General features: G+C 41.4%; 1 protein-coding gene across 1 annotated transcript; it reads left to right on the top strand.

Annotated features, from left to right (window-relative positions):
- Nucleotides 1-1,167: 1,167 nt before the first annotated feature.
- On the top strand, nucleotides 1,168-23,607 carry LOC111154499 (mediator complex subunit 17). The gene is made up of 12 exons (XM_022514125.1): nucleotides 1,168-1,602; nucleotides 3,930-4,096; nucleotides 5,976-6,195; nucleotides 9,764-9,900; nucleotides 9,988-10,072; nucleotides 10,443-10,595; nucleotides 11,745-11,875; nucleotides 12,500-12,684; nucleotides 15,463-15,600; nucleotides 20,085-20,202; nucleotides 21,867-22,026; nucleotides 23,049-23,607. Exons 1-12 carry the CDS (start codon nucleotides 1,353-1,355, stop codon nucleotides 23,258-23,260), a joined length of 1,956 nt encoding a protein of 651 aa, XP_022369833.1. The 5' UTR covers nucleotides 1,168-1,352; the 3' UTR covers nucleotides 23,261-23,607.

The raw sequence follows: 23,607 nt of genomic DNA, 5'->3' as shown, positions 1-23,607 counted from the left end.
TCTCTCTCTCTCTCTCAAATAAATAAATCCTTAAAAAAACGATAAACACATAATTCCTTAGAGTTTTGTAATATAAAATAATCTAGCCTCCTCTGTGGAATTAATGCTAATGACATACTCTTGAGGACTCAGACTGAAGTTATATAATTGCTTCTTCATCTTTTAAAGTACTACTTATTCTCAGTTACTCAGGCATGAAATAAAAATTAAGCTCAGATTACGTGCCAGTGTCTATTACGCTTCCTGGAGATAGTCGCTCTCCAGGAGGTTATAGGTAAGAGGAAAACATAAACTAATTGTGCAGTACAATTTTAAGTAGTGATAAGCACGATTTATGTTTTTCCTCAAATTACGTCCTTATTTCATAACTCTTCAGACATGTTTCGCTAGGTGTAAACTCTCAAATCTCAGCATTGTCAGAGGAACTCTAATCGCGAAGACCCAGGGACCCATTCATTTCCTTTTCCCTGCCTCTTTTCGGCCTTCTTGAACTTCTCATACTCCATCACTTGAAGCAAGTAACACTTTAAAATGCAGACGGAGGGACACCTGGGTGGCTCAGTTGGTTAAGCCGCTGCCCTCGGCTCGAGTCATGGCCCTGGGATCCTGGGATCGAGTCCCGCATCGGGCTCCTTGCTTGGCAGGGAGCCTGCTTCCTCCTCTCTCTCTGCCTGCCTCTCTGCCTGCCTCTCTGCCTGCTTGTGTGTACTTTCTCTCTCTGACAAATAAATAAAATCTTTAGAAAAATAAAATAAGGGGCGCCTGGGTGGCTCACTGGGTTCAAGCCTCTGCCTTCGGCTCAGGTCATGATCCCAGGGTCCTGGGATCGAGCCCCGCGTCGGGCTCTCTGCTCAGCAGGGAGCCTGCTTCCTCTCTCTCTCTGCCTGCCTCTCTGCCTACTTGTAATCTCTGTCAAATAAATAAATAAATCTTTAAAAAAAATAAAATAAAATAAAATAAAATGCAGACGGACACCGCGCACCAGTCAATCCACGCCCTCAGCACCAAAGTCCCTCCTCCCCCTTCTCACTCCCACTCCCGGCCACGCCTCCTACAGACCAGGAAGTTTTCCCTACGCAGCGCTGGGAAAGCCGGAAGCGCTCCCCCGGAAGTCCAGAGCGCCGGCGCCCCCAGGAGACTTCGAGGCAGGCCAGGGTACTGCGGTGCACTCTGGGAAAGTCGCTTGGCCCTGGGCTTTGTTTCCCGCCCCGCAGCAGTGTTTGGTTTTCCGAGGTCCGCGGAGGTACCGCGGTTCCCGGCTTGCGGGCTCTTGTCGGAAGTGCCTCTGCTTCCCATCTCGGGTTTCGGCTTGCGCGGGTGTCCTCCCGACGCCTCCCCCCGACGCCGCCAGCATGTCTGGAGTGCGCGCTGTGCGCATCAGCATCGAGTCGGCCTGCGAGAAGCAGGTCCAGGAGGTGGGCCTGGATGGCACTGAGACGTACCTGCAGCCGCTGTCCATGTCGCAGAACCTGGCGCGCCTGGCCCAGCGGATCGACTTCAGCCAGGGTTCGGGCTCCGAGGAGGAGGAGGCGGCGGGGGCCGAGGGCGACGCGCAGGACTGGGCTGGCGCCGGGTCCAGCGCGGACCAGGACGATGAGGAAGGTAAGGCCCGTGTGTGCTGTTCTCGCCCGCCGGCGGGTCTGCCCCCCCCCCCCGGTACCCGCCCGCGTAATGCCACTCCGGCTCTCCCGCGCGTAGAGAGATGTGGTTGCGTGGGTGTCAGAACACTCCCGTGCGGAATAGTGATCATGCTCACTGGGGTCTTTTCGCAGCTGGGTAGTTTATGGCGCTGCCTGCCTCTTAATACTCCTTATCCTCCTGCACCGTTTCTCGAGTTGGAGCATTTGAGACACTCACTGATGAAGTGCTCAAGTCTGTAATGTGGCACACTTGGTTAAGAGGCCTGCTGCGATTATTGTCCGAGTTACTTTGCTTTCCTGAGCAATGGGGATGATGCTGATAACACCTGCTGAAAAGAGAGAGGTCTGTGTTGACTGGAATATGAGGTCAGGTTTAAGAGGTAGGGAGGGGCCAAATCGTGTCGAGCCACCAGGCCCAGATAAGCATTTGGGTTTTATTAGAAAGACAGCTGATAGCTTTTGGAAGGATTTTAAGGAGACAGGTGATTGTACGTTAAAAAGATTACTCTGGATCGGTTGTAGCAAATGGGTTACAGGGAAAACAAAACTGAAAAGAGGGAGGCTAATTAGGAGAGAATAGCAGAAAAAGTGTGAGTGGGTTTTGGATTCTCATCAGGGATTAAAAAATAAAATTCTTGATTTGGGTATGTGCAACAGACCCTGTGTAAATAGGAATTTAAAGATGGGTTCTCGAGCTAGTGGTGTTAGGACAGTTGGGGGTCCGTTTGGGAGTAAAATATAGATACTATCTCATATTTCACACTCCTGATTACTTTCACAAGGATTGAAATGCAAATGAAAAGAATATAAAAAAATTGGAAGGAAGTTGTAGACCTAGAACTTTGGGAGTGGAAGAGATCTTAAGCACAATAGGAAACACAAATTATAAAGCCAAAGAGAGATTAATTACATAAATTTTAAAGTAATGATAAAAGGTGCCACCAACAAAGAAAATAAAGGAGAGACTGGGAAGACTATTGCAACCTATTGGACACATAGTGGTTGCTGTCCCTGATGTTCAAAGGTTCCCTGCAAACTGGGAGAAAAAAAGACAACTCACACCGGATCTTACTAGTAGGGAGAGGCAAATTAAAATATTAAAAAACTATTCTTGTACATACCATTAGCAGCAACTTAAAAGACAATATCTGGGGCCGCCTGGGTGGCTCAGTGGTTAAAGCCTCTGCCTTCGGCTCGGGTCATGATCTCAGGGTCCTGGGATCGAGTCCCGCATCGGGCTCTCTGCTCGGCAGGGAGCCTGCCTCCTCCTGTCTCTCTCTGCCTGCCTCTCTGCCTAGTTGTGATCTGTCTGTCAAATTAAAAAAAAAAAAAAAAAAAATTTTTAAAAAAAAAAAAAAAAGACAATATCTGTGCTGGGAATGTGAATTGGTAAAACCTTTTTGGAAGCCGGTTTTGCAGTTCAGTATGTGTCAAAAGTGTTAAATATGCATCTCCTTTGACCCACTTAATCACAGCTAGGAATTTAGTTTTCAGAAAAAGTTGTACACAGATGTGTGTTCAACGTGTTTACCACTACTAGCGTTAGTGAAACCAACCTACCTGTCCATGAAGTAGGAATGGTTAAACTTACTGTATATAATATCCATGCTCCAGAATGTCAAACAGAGTTAAAAGAATTAAATAGGTCTATATGTGCTGGCATGGAAGTCTCTCTCTAGGACATAGTAATTGGAAAAAAAACAAGTAATAGAAAAATGGAAGTAAATATATGTGAATGCATTGAAAAGTATTTGCATGGGCACACCCGAGTTGTCAGTACTGATTACCTCTCAGGAGGGGAGAAAATTAGGGGTGGGGAATAAAGGAAAACTTTTACTTTTTTACTCTATAACTCTATTTGAACTCTAGGCAGTGAGCATGTGGTGGTGAAATTTAGCAAAATGATTTCAGGGGTTGGAAGGCATGTTAACATTGTTTAGTATCTGAATGTTGCCATTATAGGTTATTTGTATTTTTATACTTTAAAATATTTTGGAAATGCTCTCCAATTATTCAAGTTTTAAGATCTGGTAGAAAAAGGTTATTTGTATAAATTTTAAAAATACTGCAATATGTGGAGATTAGATACCAAATTTGTTTTGCATTATAGGAAATGCTAACTTAATATTTACAGAGATTCAAGAAAGGGTGGACAGAATGGGATAAAACAGGAAATAATTTTAAATAAGTTATTGTTTCTTTTTTCATACTTGTAACATCTAAATAAAATTTGTCTTCTAGTCATTATAACTCATACCTGTGAATTTCTTTTTTCCTTTCTCTTTTTAGGGTTGGTAAAATTTCAGCCTTCTCTTTGGCCTTGGGACTCCGTGAGGAACAACTTGAGAAGTGCCCTAACAGAGATGTGTGTTCTCTACGATGTCCTCAGTATTGTTAGGGATAAAAAATTTATGACTCTTGATCCAGTCTCTCAGGACGCACTTCCTCCAAAACAGGTATGTGTGGGCTTCAACTGAATAATGGTACCATTTTATTAAGTCCCAGGACCACTTCTCAGGCTATGGGCTTTACTGTCTCCTTTACCTTTATTGCAAAATTAAGTCCAGATGAAGATCTAAAGACTAATGGGTTCAAAACAAACTGGCATAAAAATAGCATCTCCTTTACTTACTGTTTTATTAATGGCCCTGTGACCTTCAGAAGAATTAAGTTTCATTAATAATGTAATATTTTAAGGCTTACCAAATCTACCCCCACTTTTAAGATTTATTTATTTATTTTAGAGAGAGATGAGAGCAGGAGCTCGAGGAGGAGCAGAGGGAAGGGGACAAGCAGACTCCATGCTGAGCATGGAGCCCAACGTGGGGCTTGATCCCATGACCCTGAGGTGAAAAAGAGTCGGCCACCAACTGACTGAGCCACCCAGGAGCCCCTAAAGTTTCCCAGTTCTTAACAGATTTTTATAGCCTGGGTCATTGATTTGTAGTGTATTACACAAAAACGTGATGATAAAATGCCTTTGGAGTCAGACTGACCTGGGTTCAAATCCTGCTTCTACCCTCACTAGCCTTGGGTCCTTCAACAAGTGATTCTCTCCAGGTCTCAGTTTTCCCCTTCAACCTCTTTTTGGGGCCTGGTTAGAAAAATTAGGCCACATTATGGAAGCAACTGAAAGCTAGGTAAGATTGTTGAGGTTTGATGAAGAGCATGTTCAGTGTTTGAACATTAGAAGGTGAAAGACAACAGAAGGAGGAATTGGTGCGTGAAGAGCCTGAGACCAGGGAGGCCACTTAGGAGGTTCTTGAAATCAAGCATCAGGTCCATGACCAGGGTAGTGGCAAAGAGGGGAAGTAACGGTTGTTTTTACCCTTTTGTAAGTGAAGTGAATTGACTAGAACTGCTCATGTGGTAATAGTTTCAGGGTCCAGAAACATTGTGCTGAAAGATTTCTTAGAGACTATTCAGTCTGGTTCCTTTGTTTTACGGGGTGAAAACTGAGGCCCACGTGTTCAGATGCAGTAAAGTCCGTGGTTAGCGGCCAAGACAAGAACGCTAGCACCTTATTCCGAGCCCACAGCCTTCGCCACCTTCCCATGCTCTTCCCGCCCAGGAGTTTCCAGGAATTTCCTTAGCTCTCTGGAAACTTAGAATTAGGTCTCTTAATATGGTCAAAAGATTATTACAATGTTTTATGAGACTTGATGATTTTGACTCACACAGTCAACCTTTCTTATATTAAATTTGTCTTCTTCGAAGTGTATCTGCTGACTGGAGTGCACAGATTGGTGGTGATCTTGGGTATTTATAATTATGATTTCTCATCAGTTTTCCAAAAATCAGCATGCGGTAAAGTGCATTAATTTTAATGCTGTGTGGCTTCAGTCTTTGTTCCAAAGGCACGTTAGTAGCTTGCCATAATGTAAGATAATTTTACAGCTGTACTCACTGAGGTCATTTATTCCAAAAATCAAGTATTATGTGTCGGGCATTGTTCTAGGGTCTTTGGGCATGGTAGGTTTTACCGTCATGTGGATGACCTTTGAGTCATCACAGACTTTCACCAGCAGTATAATGAGCGCCACAAAAGGGTGTACACATGGGTTGGGATGGGCATGTGCACAGCATGAGAGGGGAACCCCATCCAAGCTGGGCAGGGCTGGTGCAAGTTCTGATTTGTAGTCCAGTGTGGTGTTTGTGGTTTAACATAAGTTTATTTGAGTTGATCAGAGAAATAGGTTAAGGTGGTTATCTTTCAAAAAAACGCTGTTACCTGATTGTCTTTAATTTCTCAGTTTTCTCTTCAGTAGGTATGTTATTATTAAGAGAATGTTGAAATCGTTTAAAAATGCAGAACTACACTATTGTTTCTGATAGAATCCACAGACACTGCAGTTGATATCGAAGAAGAAGTCACTCGCTGGAGCAGCCCAGATCCTATTGAAAGGGGCAGAAAGACTGACCAAATCAGTTACTGAAAACCAAGAAAATAAGCTGCAAAGAGACTTCAACTCTGAGCTTTTGAGATTACGGCAACACTGGAAACTCAGAAAAGTTGGGGATAAGATTCTGGGAGATCTGAGCTACAGAAGTGCAGGTATAGATCATTGCTAAAAACTATGCTTTTGGGGGTGTCTGGGTGGCTCAAGTGGGTTAAAGCCTCTGCTTTCGGCTCAGGTCATGATCCCGGGGTCCTGGGATCGAAACCCGTGTCAGGCTGTCTGCTCCGCAGGGAGCCTGCTTCCTCCCCTTTCTCTCTCTGCCTGCCTCTCTGCCTACTTGTGATCTCTCTCTCTCTCTCTCTCTCTATCAAATAAATAAAATCTTAAAAAAAAAAATTAAAAAAAAAACTATGCTTTTAAACTACAGTGTGTCAAAAAACTACACAGGATTGACTAGAATGTTGCATATTGTATAATATATTGTTTCTCGGTTACATGTTACATTTTGAAGTTTTAATTTCTGTACACATAAACCTGATAAGCTGGAATTACTTTTATCATAGACATAGATTTATAGAATTGAATTTAAACTATTTATATAGTTACCTTTGAGTACATTTAGCAAAAATTTTATTTTTATACTGATTTTTTCCCCCAGATTATTCTAGTTAGTTAACATACAATGCAGTATTGGTTTCAGGAATAGAATTCAGTGATTTATCACTGCATACAACACCCAGTGCTCATGATAACAAGTGCCCTCCTTAATCCCCATCACCATCTAACCCATTCTCCACCCACCTCCCTCACCAGCCCTCTAACATTAAGAGTCTCTTATGATTTGTTTCTCATTCCACACCCCCAATCCTTTATGTTCATTTGTTTCTTAAATTCCACTTATGTGTGAAATAATGTTAAGGTATTTGTCTTTCTCTGACCAGCTTATTTAGCTTAGCACGATACACTCTAGTTCCATCCACATTGTTGCAAATGGTAAGATTTCATTCTTTTTGATGGTTGGGTAATATTCCAGTGTGTGTGTGTTTGCCTGTGTACCACATCTTTATCCATTCATCAGTTAATGGACATTTGGGCTCTGTCCATAGTTTGACTGTTGTTGACAACATGGCTATAAACATCACGGTGCACATGCCCGTTCGAATCTGTATTTTTGTTATCTTTTGGGTAAATACCTAGTGCAATTGGTGGGTCATAGGGTAGCTCTATTTTTAACGTCTTGTGGAACCTCCATACTATTTTCCAGAGTGGCTGCCCCAGCTTGCATTCCCACCAACAGTGTAAGAGGGTTCCCCTTTCTCCACATCCTCGCCAACACCTGCTTTTTCCTGTGTTGTTGATTTTAGCCATTCTGACAGGTGTGAGATGGTATCTCATTGTGGTTTTGATTTGTATTTCCCTGATGACAAGTGATGTTGAGCATGTTTTCATGTATCTGTTAGCCATCTTGGATGTCTTCTTTGGAAAAATGTCAACTCATGTCCTCTGCCCATTTCTTGACTGGATTACTTGGTTTTTTTAGGGTGTTGAGTTTGATAAGTTCTTCATAAATTTTGGAAATTAACCCTTTATTGGGTATGTTGTTTGCATATATCTTCTTGTATTCCATCGGTTGCCTTTTAGTTTTGTTGATTGTTTCCTTCACTCTGCAGGAGCTCTTATCTTAATGGAGCCCCATTAGTTCATTTTTGCTTTTGTTGAAGATTACATGGGTCCGTTTCTGGATTTTCTGTTCTGTTCTGTTATCTGTGGGCCTGTTTCTCTGCCAGTAACATACTGTCTTGATGACTACAGCTTTGTAATACAGCGAGAAGTCTGGAAATGTGATGCCTCCAGCTTTGCTCTTCTTTTCAAAGGTTGCTTTGGCTGTTCAGGATCTTTTATGGTTCCATACAAATTTAAGGATTGTTTGTTCTAGCTCTGTGAAAAATGCCCAGTATTTCAATAGGGATTGTGTTAAATGTGAAGATTGCTTTCAGTATTAGACATTTTAACAATGCTTGTTTTTCCAATCCATGAGCATGGACTGTTTTTCCATTTCTTTGTGTCCTCTTCAGTTTCTTTTATAGGTGTTCTGTGGTTTTCAGAGTACAGATCATTTACCTCCTTGATTTGGTTTATTCCTGCACTGTTTTCAGTGCAGTTGTAAATGGGATCATTCCTTGATTTCTTTTTCTGTTGCTGCTTACTGGTGTATAGAAGTGCAACAAATTTCTCCTTCTTGATTTTATATCCCATGACTTTGCTGAATTCATGTATGAGTTCTAACAATTTTTTTGGTGGAGTCTTTCTGGGTTTTCTAAATAAAGCATCATGTCATCTGCAAATAGTGAAAGTTTGACGTCTTCCTTGCTGATTCAGATGCCTTTTATTTCTTTCTGTTGTCTGATTGCTGAGGCTGCGACTTCCAATATTATGTTAAATAGTAGTGGTGAGAGTGGACCTCCCTGTCTTGTTCTTGAGGGTAGAGGAAAAGCTCTCAGTTTCTCCCCATTGTGGGTGATAGTAGCTGTGGGTCTTTTGATCATGGCCTCTATCATGTTGAGGTATGTTCTCTCTCTCCCTACTTGCTCGAGGGTTTTTATCAAGAATGTTTGCTGTATTTTTTCAAATGCGTTTTGTGCATCTATTGAGAGGATCTCATCCTTTCTTATATTGATGTGGTGCATCATCTTGATTGCGAATATTGAACCACTCCTGCAGCCTAGAATAAATCCCGCTTGATCAGTACATTTAGCAGAAACTCCAAAGATTGAGTTTATATGTTGACACATATTAAACCATAAATGACGTTTTAGTCAAGAGACTAAATATCTTCTCAATTAAGAGCTTACCTGTAACCCTTAAAAACTAAGCATAAAAGGAAAAAAATTCTTCCATTTTATCTTAATTCTTTTTTTCTCCCCTAAGTCATCTAAGCTGTTTTCACATCCTGGGCAAAGAGAGAGGGCAGTGAAAACACTTTGCTGCCTTTTTCTCCCATTCAGCCAAGGCTGCAGGAATATATTTTGTTGGCAGTGTACCAAAGTTTGATGAGCTTGAATTCACATCTTGTATAATTCTTTGTTGTTGAGCTATAATAGGTTTTTGGAGGTAATCATGGTAATGGCTTGTAAGCTGCTAAGGGATATTCAGAGAAGCTACACAGTAAATGTTTACAAGATTTACAGCTCAGTAGAATTAAAGCTTTGAATGTCAAGGGGTGAAGCAAAGAGCGAGCCCTGGCTGTGATTATTGTGGTAACAACGTGATAACAATAGTAAAGTCGTATTTTAAAAGGACTCATTTGCCAAAGTAAGCCATTATTGACCCCCAAACCCCATCAGTAGTACTCAAGTTGAGGTGGTTTAAGTCAAGACACTGGAGCACCTAAGTGTTTCAGCATTGATGTGAATTGAGGAATTCTGAATTCTGAAGGTAGAATCCTACTCTGAAGATGAGTTCAAGATGACAAAACCTTTTTTTTTTTCCTTTTTTCTTTTTCTTTCTTTCTTTTTTTTTTTTTAAGGTAAATACCTTTTTTTCCTGCTTCCTTTCTTCCCTTTGCTTACTACCCTTCTCCCATGCCCCCCAAAACACATTTTGGGTGAGAGTTTAATTTATGATTCAGTAATGTTATATTCAGTGAAATAGTATTATTTACTAATGTATGTTAAATTAATGTGTTAACTGGTTCTTATTTTCCTATTTTTAATACCCCATTAGGATCTCTCTTTCCCCATCACGGTACATTTGAAGTAATAAAGAATACAGATATTGATCTGGATAAAAAGATACCTGAAGATTACTGTCCTCTTGATGTTCAGATTCCTAGTGATTTAGAAGGTTCTGCCTATATCAAGGTATTTGTTGTCAAGTATTTTAAGTAATTATTACTTACCCCAGAAGTTTATTTGCTAACACCTTTTCATATTTTTATTGTCCCATAGGTTTCAATTCAGAAACAAGCTCCAGACATAGGTGATCTGGGCACAGTCAACCTCTTTAAACGACCTTTGCCCAAATCCAAACCAGGTGTGGTTATGTTCTGTCCTCTAACTTATAGTTGTGTCTGAGCTTATGTTTCCAAATAAACTGATGATAAATGTAGAGGGGAAAATAGGTACTTCAGAGTAAGAACAATTGGAAATTTATTATTTATAACCTGTTCATTAACCATTAGTGAATAGCTGTGCAGTTTTTTGTTTTTGTTTTTGTTTTTTTTTTAAGATTGAACTTCTTCACCAATTTTCTCTGTGTAAAAGAAAGGAAAATATTTGTGTTTTGGAAACAATATGCTCTGGTATAGTGTTTTCTGAACTTTTGATATAGGTATTCAGATCACCATTTAATTCATGCACAATATAGTTTGATAACTGATATACGTATGTCTCCTGTCTTTCAGGTTCCCCACACTGGCAGACGAAATTAGAAGCCGCACAAAACGTTCTCTTGTGTAAAGAAATTTTTGCACAGCTCTCTCGGGAAGCTGTTCAAATTAAGTCACAGATCCCTCACATTGTGGTGAAAAACCAGATTATCTCTCAGCCCTTTCCAAGTAAGAGCAGCCAACCCTTTCAAGTTTGTAAATAGGATTTTGTGGTTTGGGGAGCAGGACAGAGTGGGGTAACTATATATTTGGCTGTGTTGGGGGAACAGTTAGAGCAAAGAGGCAGCCTCCTAGCTATAATGGTAGCTCGTAAAGCATGCAGGAGAAACCTCATTCTGTCCTGTGTCCTAAGTAGCTTAACTCCTGGATTTTAAGCCGTGTATGTTAAACATTTGTACCAGTAACGCTGTTACTTGGCAGCAGCGGCTGTGAGGTCTGTGCTAACACCATTTATGGAAGATTTTTTCAGGGATCCTGTCTTGCTGTCTAAAAAACAGTGGTTATTCAGTATCTATAATATTCCTAAATTTGTGGAAATTGGGATTTTAATTATATTACTCAAGAGCAGTCAGATGTGCCTCAGAGAGCAATTTGTAGTTAGCTGTGTGCTTGTTTTTTATATAAATTCTGAGATGTATCTTCTTGGGTCTTGTCAAAGGAATGGGTTTTTAGAATTGAAAAATTCCATCTTGGTTTTCATGGCAACAAGGAAGAGTATCCGTCTTCTCATCAGTAAGACCAGCCACCAACCCCGTATTTTATTGTTTTTCCCAAAAGTGGTGTTGTGTTTTGTTTTTGCTCTTTTTAAAGGCAAGAAGAAACTAATTAGTTAACATACACCTTCTGTTCACTTGTCTAACCATAGCTTAAGGTCAACAGCCACATTGCACGTCAAAGAATTTGAATTGTTAAAATGCGTAATAGTTTATTATACTCACGGGTAGTCATTTTGGTCTGAAAATGTTAATCATGAAGCCTGATCTTCAGTTTCAAATGGATCTTTGGGGAACGGGCTATGGTTGTACTTTTTTTTTTTTTTTTTTTTTTTTAAATTTTTTTTTTTCTTTTTGACAGACAGAGCTCACAAGTAGGCAGAGAGGCAGGCAGAGAGAGAGAGAGAGGGAAGCAGGCTCCCTGCTGAGCAGAGAGCCCGATGCGGGACTCGATCCCAGGAACCTGAGATCATGACCTGAGCCGAAGGCAGCGGCCCAACCCACTGAGCCACCCAGGCACCCTGTGGTTGTACTTTTTGAAGACAACTGTGTGTTCCTATGTCTTCTGTTGATTTGCCTCTGTCCTGCTTCTTTTTATAAATAGGCTTGCAGTTACTGATTTCTTTGTGCCATTCCTCAAATGATAAGAAATCCCAAAAGTCCTCTACTGAGAAGCCAAGTCCGGAAGACCATCTTTATGTCTTAGAGCATAATTTGCATCTACTAATTAGAGAGGTAATGAGCAAAATGTTCCTTCTTGCATGGTGGGAGGCATGTCTGGTGCAGCACACGTGCACAAGCTCCTCTCTGTGACCGTCACTGTCTGTGATGTGCAGGATCCTTGCTCTGTGCTGGGGGAACACACAGATAAGCAGGATCATCAGTCTGTTCCTGAGCATCGCTTGTGGTGGTGGAAATACACCACAGGTTACGTCTAGGCGCGTAGGAAGAGCAGGCAGGGTGCGGGAGGGAAGGGTGAGCCTGGTTGTGTGATGGGGACGGTGTCTTTCCAGAGCCTGTGAACAGGATAATTGGGTTGTTTCAGGATGTATTCTACTCCAGTTATCTAGAACTGTGTTTCCAGGGAGCTGACTCACAGTTTAGGCTCATTTCAAAAGAACCCCCTGAGAAACTTCACAGAAGTGTGTATTCCAGTCTCCTCTGCCTTTAACGTATAAGCAGTAGTCGTTTTTTAACAACTTTTTAAAAAATTTGTAACTTTATGGTGACAGAGGTTGGTTAGACTTGTTATGAATCATTTTGCCATATATACAAAAATCATGTGTGCCTTAAACTAATCTAAGTTGTCAATTATACTTCAACAGAAAAATTAATAATAAATGGCTGTTCTTGTTACAGTTTCATAAACAGACCTTGAGTTCCATCGTGATGCCTCATCCAGCAAGTGCCCCTTTTGGTCACAAGAGAATGAGACTTTCAGGTCCTCAGGCTTTTGATAAAAATGAAATTAATTCACTACAGTCCAGTGAAGGGCTTCTAGAAAAAATCATTAAACAAGCAAAGCATATTTTCCTGAGGAGCAGGTAAGGATGAACAAAGCAGCTATTTTTCTTGGAAACTACAGTCATTTTTCCTTTATTAGTAACCTTATACACATTATTTTTGCCATGAGATGACCTTCTTTCATAGGAAGAGGAGGGTGACTGCAGGGAAAGCATTTGCATCTGGGGATGGTCCTGTCAGGTTTGGAGAAGTCTGAGCTCCCGGGGCTCATGTCGCTTTCGAGATGGTTTCTGACACTGGCTACAGTTTTGAAAGACACCTCACTAGGAATGTGCCTTAGAACTCCTCACCTTCTTCAGTGACCCATCCACCAGAAACCTGTTCCTGAACTGATTTTAATCTTTTCTTGAAGCTTTCCCTATGTTTTGGCTGTCCCACTTCCTAAGACTTTAGAAGGCACTTTCCCATATGTTGACTTATCTAGCTCTTCTTCTCTGGCTTAGGTGGTGTGAACCCATTTTCACTGATGGGAAGGTTGAAGCCTAGAGAAGTTGTGTAGCTTCCTCACAGTTAGACAGCTGAAGAGAGTGGCAGAATCAGGATCTGCGCCCAAGTCTATGTAGCTCCAAACCTCACGCTCATCTTACTTCTGTACACATCATTTACAAAAGAACTTAGCATGATCTGACCTCAGTGTATCTTTTTCAAGTGCTAGAGGTGCTCTTGTATTTTATTTTTGGTCCACGGTGAAGAGGGCTCTTTTTACTTTTCAAAATTGTGCCTGGCTAGAACTCCAGACCTTCAGGTATGGGCCCACTCTGCTCCGGGTGATAGTTTTTGATTTTCATTCTTTCCTACTAACACAAGTCCTGGTTTTAATGGCACATTAGTTTGTATTCTTTGAATGGAAACTTAATGTCTGCATCTTTTAGTAAAATGAATTAGGAAGACGTGTTAGAGAAGATAGGGTGGTGCTTCTGGAGTAAAAAAAAAAAGTGTCTAAGCCAGAGCTCAGTCACCTGCTAACTAACTTTAGTTTTCATGTCTGTGGCCCTCTACCTGTTTCTCTGTCAGTTAAGGATACAGGAGTCTGGTCTTAGGATCAAATTAAACAATGTATGCAGAAATTCCTTATAAAAATCAAATATGGTAGATTACTATTGTTCTTTCCACTTGTGCGTTTCTTTTTTTTTTTTTTTAAGATTTTATTTATTTATTTGACAGAGAGAGAGAGATCACAAGTAAGCAGAGAGGCAGGCAGAGAGAGAGGAGGAAGCAGGCTCCTTGCTGAGCTGAGAGCCCGATGTGGGGCTCGATCCCAGTACCCTGGGATCATGACCTGAGCTGAAGGCAGAGGCTTAACCCACTGAGCCAACCAGGTGCCCCTCCACGTGTGCATTTCAATTATAGAAACCTTTACCCAAAAGTCAGGGACATAGAAGTAGCTATTTTTAGAACCATTATGCATTTCAGAGTATTAGTCACAGTCTTGGAAGCAGCAAAGCTTGCAAAATGCTCCCGTTTTCCCCCGTTACAAAAGTGATGTTCCAGTGTATCAGCCTCATCTGTATCGATACCATACACAGCAAGACCGACTGCCCATGTGTTTTGATGTGTGTGCGCCAGGGTGTGTGTGTCTTTAAAAAAAAAATAGAAAATCTGGAATCATAAAATTTTATGTCCTGCCTTCACTTAATACTGTAAAGTTTTTAAATTTTTCATTTAATGTTTTTCAGAGATATTTTAATGGCTACGTAATATCTCATCTTGTGAATAGTCCCTGATTTCTTTTACCAATTCTCAATTGCCAGATACTTTTTATTTCCAGTATGTTGAAACATAATACAAGAATGAACGCTCTTGGATATAGCCCAACCTGCCCTAGGAATTTTTGAAGCACTCTCAGGGAAACGATCCCAGGAAAGGAAGAGAAAGTTAAGGGATTGAAAGAAACCCGCACCAGAGCAGAAGCAGTAAAAGAGCAGATCCCAATGCCCCTTGACCTCAGTGGCTGTTTGCATGTCTTCTGGCTTTTTCCTTCTCTTCCCAATCAAGTGCTAGAATCAGAAAACTGGAACCCAAGGACTTTCAATAGTTTGGTTAGCTTTCATGATTTATGCTTTTTCTGGGCAGTGGCTATTGATTAGCTTAAAGGACGATTACTGGCTGTAGTGTTATACCCCTGGGTTTTTGGTTCTGGAGTTAGGCTACCAGTTTTGTGCCCCAGTTCACGGCTGTGTAACCTTGGGCACATTACTAAACATGGCTGGACTGAAAAATAGGGATAATAATGGTATGTATTTGATAGGGTTATTGGTGCATACATACAGACTTGAATCCTCTCTCTCATGTGTATATATAGTATTTATCTTTCTTGGAGTGTAAGATTTTCATTGTGCACAAAGTGTCGCTGGCTTCTCATGAAAACAGTTGTCATTACGTGAGTGATGGGCCTCAGTTGTGGGCGTGTCCCATGTTACCAGGGACCAAGGACTGCCATCTGTGAGTGGTGTATGTTCTTTTTAGAGCTGAGGTTTGTACCCTAAGAGTACCTTTCTTCCCTGTGTTCTGGTAAGTCTTCCTGAGAGAAAACAAATTGGGAGTTCAGAAGAAGTCAGCCTGTGTGAGAGCACGTGTCATAGTGGGGCACTGAGCACCCGCCCCAGGCGGCCCGAAGAAGGCTCTCATCCCCTCATCTGACTTTTTTTTTCTTTAAAGAAAAGTCTCTGCTTTTCAAATGTGGTATTTTTGAAAAGTAGTCCTCTTGTTTTCACGTAGCTGTAACATTGATAAGTATTTATAATCTTACTGGTTTATATGGTACCTTTTTAAAAATGTTGACTTCTTCTCTTTAAAAGAACTGCTGCGACCATTGACAGCTTAGCAAGTCGCATTGAGGACCCTCAGATACAGGCTCACTGGTCAAATATTAATGATGTCTATGAGTCTAGCGTGAAGGTTTTAATCACATCACAAGGCTATGAACAGATATGCAAGTAAGTATCAAAAATAAGTCATGCATTTAAAATGTTAAGTTGCTTTTATGTGTTGATGTTTGTTGAGTAATTACATTGAGATTTTTGGATTTTATTTGCTACGGTGACATAACATTCCGGTAAATTTCATCAAGTGTAGAGCATCGGGATGAGAGGTAAGAATGTCTGAAATAGTCCCTGGTATGTAAATGTCATGTGTCTGAGTTGTTAAAAAAAAACCCTCCTCGTTGAGGGGGAAGCTACAACACCTCAGGCTGATCTGCTTGAGTTGCTGGCTGGGGGCTGTGGTCTTGAGGCTGGGGTATTTGAAGTGAGTAGGACCATTTATAGTGGAGCCTATACTCTCCATATTGTGCCTAGAATGGCCTGAGTTTTGTGGCTCTCTCATGGCTACAAAACTATGGCGTGGTGCTAAACTTAATCTAATCCAGTTCATGATTATGCCCTTAAAATGGGGCTGAGAGCTGTGTCCGTGAAGGGCATGAAATGACTTTTGACCCCATCATTCACAGAGAAGTGTTGTTCCTGATTTACACTCAAAAATCACAAGCTAACATACAGAGGACAGATGGGTGGTTGCCAGACGTGGCAGGGGTGCGGGCTGGTTGGGGGGCAGAATGGGTAAAGGTGTTCAGAAGGTGCAAGCTTCCAGTTACAACCTGCAAGTTCTGGGATGCAGTGCATAGCGTGGCGACTATAGTTCCTAATACCATGTTGTATATTTGAAAGTAGCTAAGAGAGTAGATCTTAGAAGTTCTTATCACAAGAAGAAAAATGGGTAGCATGTGAGGTGATGGGTGTTAACATACTGTGATGATCATTTCACAATATGTACACTTACTAAATCATTATGCTGTATGCCTTAAACTAATTAATTCCGTATGTCAGTTACATCTCTAAAACTGGGGGGAATAAACGAAGTTAATAAAATAAAATTAGCAAAAGGCATTTTTGGCCTCCATTTGAGCCTCTTTGACATTTAACAACGGGCGGGATATAGTGGGAGCGCCCTTCCCTAGGCCAGTCTGAGTGAGCCAGCGGCAAACATTCATCAAGGCCAGTGAATGCCTGTTATTTTTCAAATGGTAGTTGCTTGTTTCAGGCAGACCTAACCAGTCACAGTGGTCTCTCCAGTGAGCAAACACACCAGAGCATGAGAGTGGGGAGGGTCAGAGGGAGAAGCAGACTCCCTGCTAAGCAGAGAGCCCTAAGCTGGACTCGATCCCTGGAGCCCAGGATCGTGACCTGAGCCGAAGGCAGTTGCTTAACCAACTGAGCCACCCACCCAGACACCTCAAGTATAATACCCTTAAATTGCACTTTTTTAATACTGAGACTTTAATTTACTGTTTTTTAAAAATGAAAAATAGTCGATGAACATGATTTAAAAGATTGAATACAGAAGATAAAAGAATACAAAATCAGTATTGCAGCTTCCAGGAAAAGATGGTGGGGTGAAGGTAGATCATGGTTTTCTTCCCCTATACCTAAAGAAACAGAATAATTGGGGTGACTTGGGGGTGTGGTAGGAGAGTAGTGGTTGAGTAAGATAAAAGAAGTTTGGCTTGCATTTTAACTGTAAGGGCTGGGTGAAGGCGCCATTGACTTTCATGATATTTCTTTTGGATATGTTACTATATATACAGAATCTATAGTACTATATACTTATGTTTGTGTTTAAAAAGGTCCATAATAGGGGCGCCTGGGTGGCTCAGTGGGTTAAAGCCTCTGCCTTCGGCTCCGGTCATGATCCCGGGGTCCTGGGATCGAGCCCCGCATCGGGTTCTCTGCTCCACGGGGAACCTGCTTCCCCCTCTCTCTGCCTGTCTCTCTGCCTTCTTGTGATCTCTGTCTGTCAAATAAGTAAATAAAATCTTTAAAAAAAAAAAAAAGTCCATAATAAAATGTTAAGAGAAAGAGCACAAAGGAGTGGAAAAGGAAAAAAATTATCATTGTTGATTACTTACATTTAGATCTAAGACCAGACAAATGTGAGACTGGTTCACAGGACCCAGTGGTTATAAACTTCTGTGAAGAAGAGTTAGTGATAAACATAGCCGTGATATGTTTATCAGGAAAATCACCAGGTGATAGCATCAGGAAGGAAAGGAAGTCATAGAACACCCTTTCCTCATCTTTTGTAGCTGGGGTCAACTTAAACTACTTAAAAGTTCAAAGTAGTTCTCTCAGAACTTTCCAGGAGCAGGCATTTCCTTTCCTTTCCTGTCCTGTCCTGTCCTGTCCTGTCCTGTCCTCTCCTCTCCTCTCCTGTCCTCTCCTCTCCTCTCCTCTCCTCTTTTCTCTTTTTTCTTTCTCTTTCTTTCTTTAATTTGAATGAGAGCATGAGCCAGCAGAGGAGGAGGCAAAGGAAGAGGGAGAAGCAGGCTCCCCATCGAGCACAGAGCCTAATGCAGGGCTCGATCCAAGGACCCTGAGATCAGGACCTGAATTGAAGTCAGGTGATTAATGGACTAAGCCACCCAGGCTCCCCCAAAAGCAAGCATTTAAAACAGTTTCTACACATCCTTCCAGGAAAGTCTGTGCATTTACAAGCATATATATATATATATCCTGCTTTTTTTCCTACAATATTTTGTGCCTTAAAATATTGAGATATAATTCACATAACCTAAAATTCACTATTTTAAAGTATACAGTTCAGGGATGCCTGGCTGGCATAGTCAGTAGAGCATTTGACTCTTAGTCTAGGGTTGTGAGTTCAAGCCCCAGTTTAGGTGTGGAGCCTATTTAAAAAGATTAAAAAAAAAAACAAACAAACAGCGGTGCCTGGGTGGCTTGGTGGGTTGAGGCCTCTGCCTTTGGCTAAGGTCATGGTCTCAGGGTCCTGGGATCATCAGGCTCTCTGCTTGGCGGGGAGCCTGCTTCCTCCTTTCTCTGTCTCTTCCTACCTCTCTGCCTACTTGTGATCTCTATCTGTCAAATAAATAAATAAATAAAATCTTAAAAAAAAAAAACCCAAGTGTACAGTTCAGTGGATTTTAGTATATTCCCTATGTTGTAGAACTGTTATCAGTCTCTAATTCCAGAACATTTCCATTACCCCCAAAAGAAACCCTATACCAGCAGTCATTCCCAGTTTGTTTGCTTTTTTTTTTTTCCAACTCAGCAGCACTATATTGGTGAATAAACATCCTTATCGCTACCTCAGATTTCTTTTTTACAGCTTTATTGCGTTCATTGTGTGTACCACAACTTTTAATCAGCCTTCTGCTGCTGAACATTCTAGTTGGATGCCAGCAAAATAATTTGTACACGTGTAAGTCTAGCTGTAGGATAAAGTCCTACAGGTGTAATTGCTGGGCCAGAAGATACGGACCTTTAAAATGTTCATGAATGTTACTAAATTGCTTATTCAGAGTAGCTGCTGTAACTATGCCCCTACCAATAGTCATCTCAGAATTTTTAAAATTTGGTTAGATGTATAAGCTTTTTTTTTTTTTTAAAGACCTTTGAATTCTTTTGTTTTCTTTGAAAGAAACGTGTAAACTTTTACTTTGTTAAAATTATACTTCTGTGGAGATAATTGCTTAAATGTCTTATTCCTAAATGTTCACTGTAGAATAAAGTCTATAAAGCAGGTACTCTCAAATATGGAAAGATAGAATGCTATTTTTTCTGCACTGTTCATCTAGATGGTTAGATTTGAAGAATTTCACGTTTCTTGTACATGTCATATGCTATGCTAAAAATTTGTGAATTGGTTTGGAAGAATGTCATTGCATGTTATTTTGTGAGTTTCTTTGACGTAAGGCAGGTTAATAGAATGCATAGTCTGACTGGTTTGAGGATTATTTCAAGAGAGGGCATAGAGTTAACAAATCTTTTTCCTTTCTGTATGAGAATTTGCTCTTTAGTTAATTCTCTAGCTTTTGTCCCTGAGTAACTTGATTAGAAAGGACGCCCTCTGCGTTACTAGGCAACATGGCTTTTGGCAAAAATGATCCCAAACTGGTAAAATGGGTCTGGACTGGTAGGGATTAGAAATGCCTGATAGGGATGCCTGTGGATTTCCCCAGATGGGGTGACTTCTAAAATTGGGCAGTATCTTTTGTGGGGCCCTTGGAAAGCATGCCTATGGAGTTGTTATGAGAACATGTGGCTCCCTCTGGGAATAAGGTCTCTAAGTGACTGCAGGTCCCACGTGAGCTCAGTGTGGATCTCTGCTCACTGCAGCGAAGGCGGAAGGACTGCCGGAGAAGAGCAGCAGTGGTTGGTGGTGAGCTCTGCTTCCTTGCCTGCAGTCTTCTGAGCAGACTGGTGCTCATTGTGGCCTCTGGAAGGCCAGCAGGAGTCTGATGGTTACGTCGAACCCCAGAGAGTCCTATGGACCTTGCCCCTATGGGTGTTAGCACAGGTTATCCAAATTGGTATTTTCTGTTTCTTTGATGTTAAGGTTTAATGTTTGTGGGACAGTATAAGGTAATTTTGAACATTTCTGATTTTTAGTATGTGTGTCTATCAAGGTCCATCCAGCTGCAGTTGAATATCGGAGTTGAGCAGATCCGAGTTGTGCACAGAGATGGGAGGGTGATTACACTGTCTCATCAGGAGCAGGAGCTCCAGGATTTCCTTCTGTCCCAGGTAAGGGTTGACGGCAGTCCTGAGCCTCTGCCTCTCGTAGCGCTTAAAGAACAAAGTGAGTAAGAAGTAGTTCAAGTATATTAAGTTATAAAAAGAAAGCCATTTTTTTCTTCCATTTATTTAATTTCTAGTGCACATTTTACAACTTAAGGGTTAACTGAAAATGTTGATAAACTGTCCTAGATTTATTTCCAGTTAGTTTGTGTTGACGATGAAGGACCAGCTCTGAGATTACAAACTTTTTTATTTCTGATGTCTGCCACGGTTTACAACCCCTTTGGGACCTCATAAAAGTGAAGAAGTATTAACCCCAGAAAACCACAGAAGGGCAGATCAGATAGAAAACTAAAGTGACCATTTGCCATAATAGTGGAATATTCTGCTTAAGCGCTAAGAAAAAATTCTTCAGTATTAAGGAGCAGCATGGAAAGTGCTGGGTTCTGGTTCCAGCTCCACCACACATTTGCTTTGTGACACTGGATAAATTTCTGGACCTTTCTTTCCTGTTCTATAAAATTAAGAACAGTATTTTTCCTATGTTCCTCACGGAGTTATGATGATCCAGTGAAAAACCGAGTTGCGGGAGAAAGCATAGGTGTAGAAATGCTGATATACCATTCACAAAATTCACATATTTCATATAAAATTAAAAAAAAAATACTGATGCTCTTCATCCTAGAAGCAATAATCTTTTATCCTGACTCTGGTGCCAAGCAAATGAAATGCATTTGTGAGGTACAGCGCCTCTTGGTTGCTTGCTTACACCTAAAATGACTTTGGTCACCTTAAGCATGCATACACGGAAATATATGGTGGGTAGCTCCCAGAATTGATGGGAAGGCTTGAAGATCCTGATTTGCTACTTCCTTCCTCAGTAGGGGCCGAATGCACTCCAGATGGCCCCAGTGCATCAGACAGGATTTTGACAGGATTTTAACAGGAAGTAGGTGGCATGCTCGTATTACTAAGGATTTACAAAAGTGTGGGTGTCGGAGAACACCTGGGAGAGCGTGGTGACCTAGTGCTAGTAATAACCAGGTAAGCAGGCCTGGGGGGCTTAGTGGTCACCAGTCCTAGGCTAAAGAGATAAGAGGGGGGGCTTATGGGTGTCCTGAAGCAGAGTCCTGTGGACCAGGCCACTTGAGAAAAGCAGACACCTTCTATCACAGGATACAACCTCACAGGGGAGTGTACTGGGGTTATAAGTGCCCCGACCTTACTCTCTTCCCCGCCATCCTTCTGGCTTCCATTACCTGAGCGGTTCCCGTTGTCTGAACCCAACCCAAAGCCAGAGGATGGAACCATATGGGTGATCCTCCCTGGGCAGAGGAGGGTGGTGAGTGGATTTGAAGGGGTAACTGGAAGATAGTCACCCCCTGCTACTTCCGATGTTGCTCCACATTTGGTGGCCCAGGTGGGAGTCTCCACTTGGCTAAACTTCGGTCCTGTTCCTGTGCTCAAGCTGGCCAGTGGACAGGGAAGATGAGTCTCAGGCTATTTTAGCCTCTGCAGCGGAAGGTGGGATCCTCCCTGCAATAGTCACAGAGGAGGATTCCCGTGCTAGGCCGTGAGCACCCCAAGAAAAGTTTACAATCGTGATGTCAGGTTACTGCAAAGGAAATCTCCATGGTGAAGATGCATAGTTTCCTTTTCTTCATTCGCAGATGTCGCAGCATCAGGTGCATGCAGTTCAGCAGCTCGCCAAGGTCATGGGCTGGCAGGTGCTCAGCTTCAGCAATCATGTGGGGCTTGGGCCCATAGAGAGCATTGGCAATGCCTCTGCCATCACCGTGGCCTCCCCGAGTGGGGACTATGCTATTTCAGGTACGGGCCGCTGCCTTGAATGGGAGGAGATCTTCGGGAATTTGGCCTTAATGTTCCCCTATACTCATTAGACATACTTCAGAGTAATTTCTCTCTGCAGTGAGTTCATATAGGAGTTATGCTGAACGTTTATCTGATCACGGCTCTTATTCAGAGCAACAGATTATTGATTCTCTTTCTGGTGGTCATAAAAAATGTTTTGTTTGGTGACACATTTTCCTAAGAGCTCTGAAAACTGCCTTCAGCTTTGTTACCCTGCAGTTCAAAACCAAACCTTTGATGGATAAATGCTTTTGGGAAATGTACTGCTGCAAATAGGCCAAGTCACATCTGGTCCCCAAGAGGTAAAGGGATGGAACAGAGAGGAGAGGGGATTTTTAAGCCCCCACTCTGTCCAGGGCACTTTAATAAACACGTGTGTTATCTAGTTGAAAATTATCTTTGGCTTTAGTATGGTCTTTTCTAATACCTGTTCTAAATATTTGAAAGAGTAATTAGAAAACTTAGCCCACAGAATCACAGCTTGTGAATCTGCAGGCTTGGTCACTGCCAGGTCTTTATTGATAAGAGTTTCAGAATGCCCGTTTCTTCTTTGCTGAGTGATGAAGCCTCATTAAAACCTGAAGTTCTTAATTCAGAAAAATCTTGTCTGCATCTCTCCCAGTCCTGATTCCGAATGTTTGAGTTTCATATCAGGTGTGTATTACATGTTTTAGAAAAAATATAGATTGGTCTTGCGAAAATACATAGGACATTTGACTTTCCTAAGCCAGAATTCATCTTGCCCCATTTTTATGGTACAAACAGTAATTCATGAATATTTATACCGGCCTAGTATATATAAATAAGCAAGCTTTTGGGGTTTTGGGGGAGGGCGGTTATCATATTAAAACTGACAGCCTCTTCTTAACAAGAGCTTTCGAGTTGGTAGACAAGGTTTTTGTATTCGTGGTAGAATGAAGTTGTGGGACCCTTGTTTTCTAGTTTGGAAACTGTATTGATATTTTGGTTTTGCTCCACAGTTCGTAACGGCCCTGAAAGTGGAAGCAAGATCATGGTTCAGTTTCCCCGTAACCAGTGTAAAGATCTTCCAAAAAGTGACGTTTTACAAGATAGCAAATGGAATCATCTTCGTGGACCGTTCAGAGAAGTTCAGTGGAATAAAATGGAAGGTCGAAACTTTGTTTATAAAATGGAGCTGCTTATGTCTGCACTTAGCCCTTGCCTGCTATGATTTTTGTTTCCAGAACCGTTTCTAGTTTATTTTTTTTCCAGAGAAGTTTCCAGAAACTGACTTGAGAGAGATGAACTCTAAGCACAAGGAAAAGAAATTTTCCAAAAGAGCATTGTTTAAAAAAAAAAAAAAGTTTACCTAGCATTTTGAAACATTTCACTTTATAAGTGACAGTGCTTTGAAATGCAAACACTTATGTACAGTGATAAGATATATAGTAGGGGAGATGCAGAACAACTTTTTTTATGCAGTTAACTTGAAAGGTTACTAATTTATGGGTTTGAATTCAACTTTTCAAGTATCCCTTTGATGTTGGCATCAAATAAAGCATATGGTTAAAAATTCCA

The sequence above is a fragment of the Enhydra lutris genome, unplaced genomic scaffold (genome assembly GCF_002288905.1).
Source record: "Enhydra lutris kenyoni isolate GAN:26980312 unplaced genomic scaffold, ASM228890v2 scaffoldscaffold37, whole genome shotgun sequence".
NCBI classification, from domain to species: domain Eukaryota; kingdom Metazoa; phylum Chordata; class Mammalia; order Carnivora; family Mustelidae; genus Enhydra; species Enhydra lutris.
This window is presented reverse-complemented; position numbering and strand designations above follow the sequence as displayed.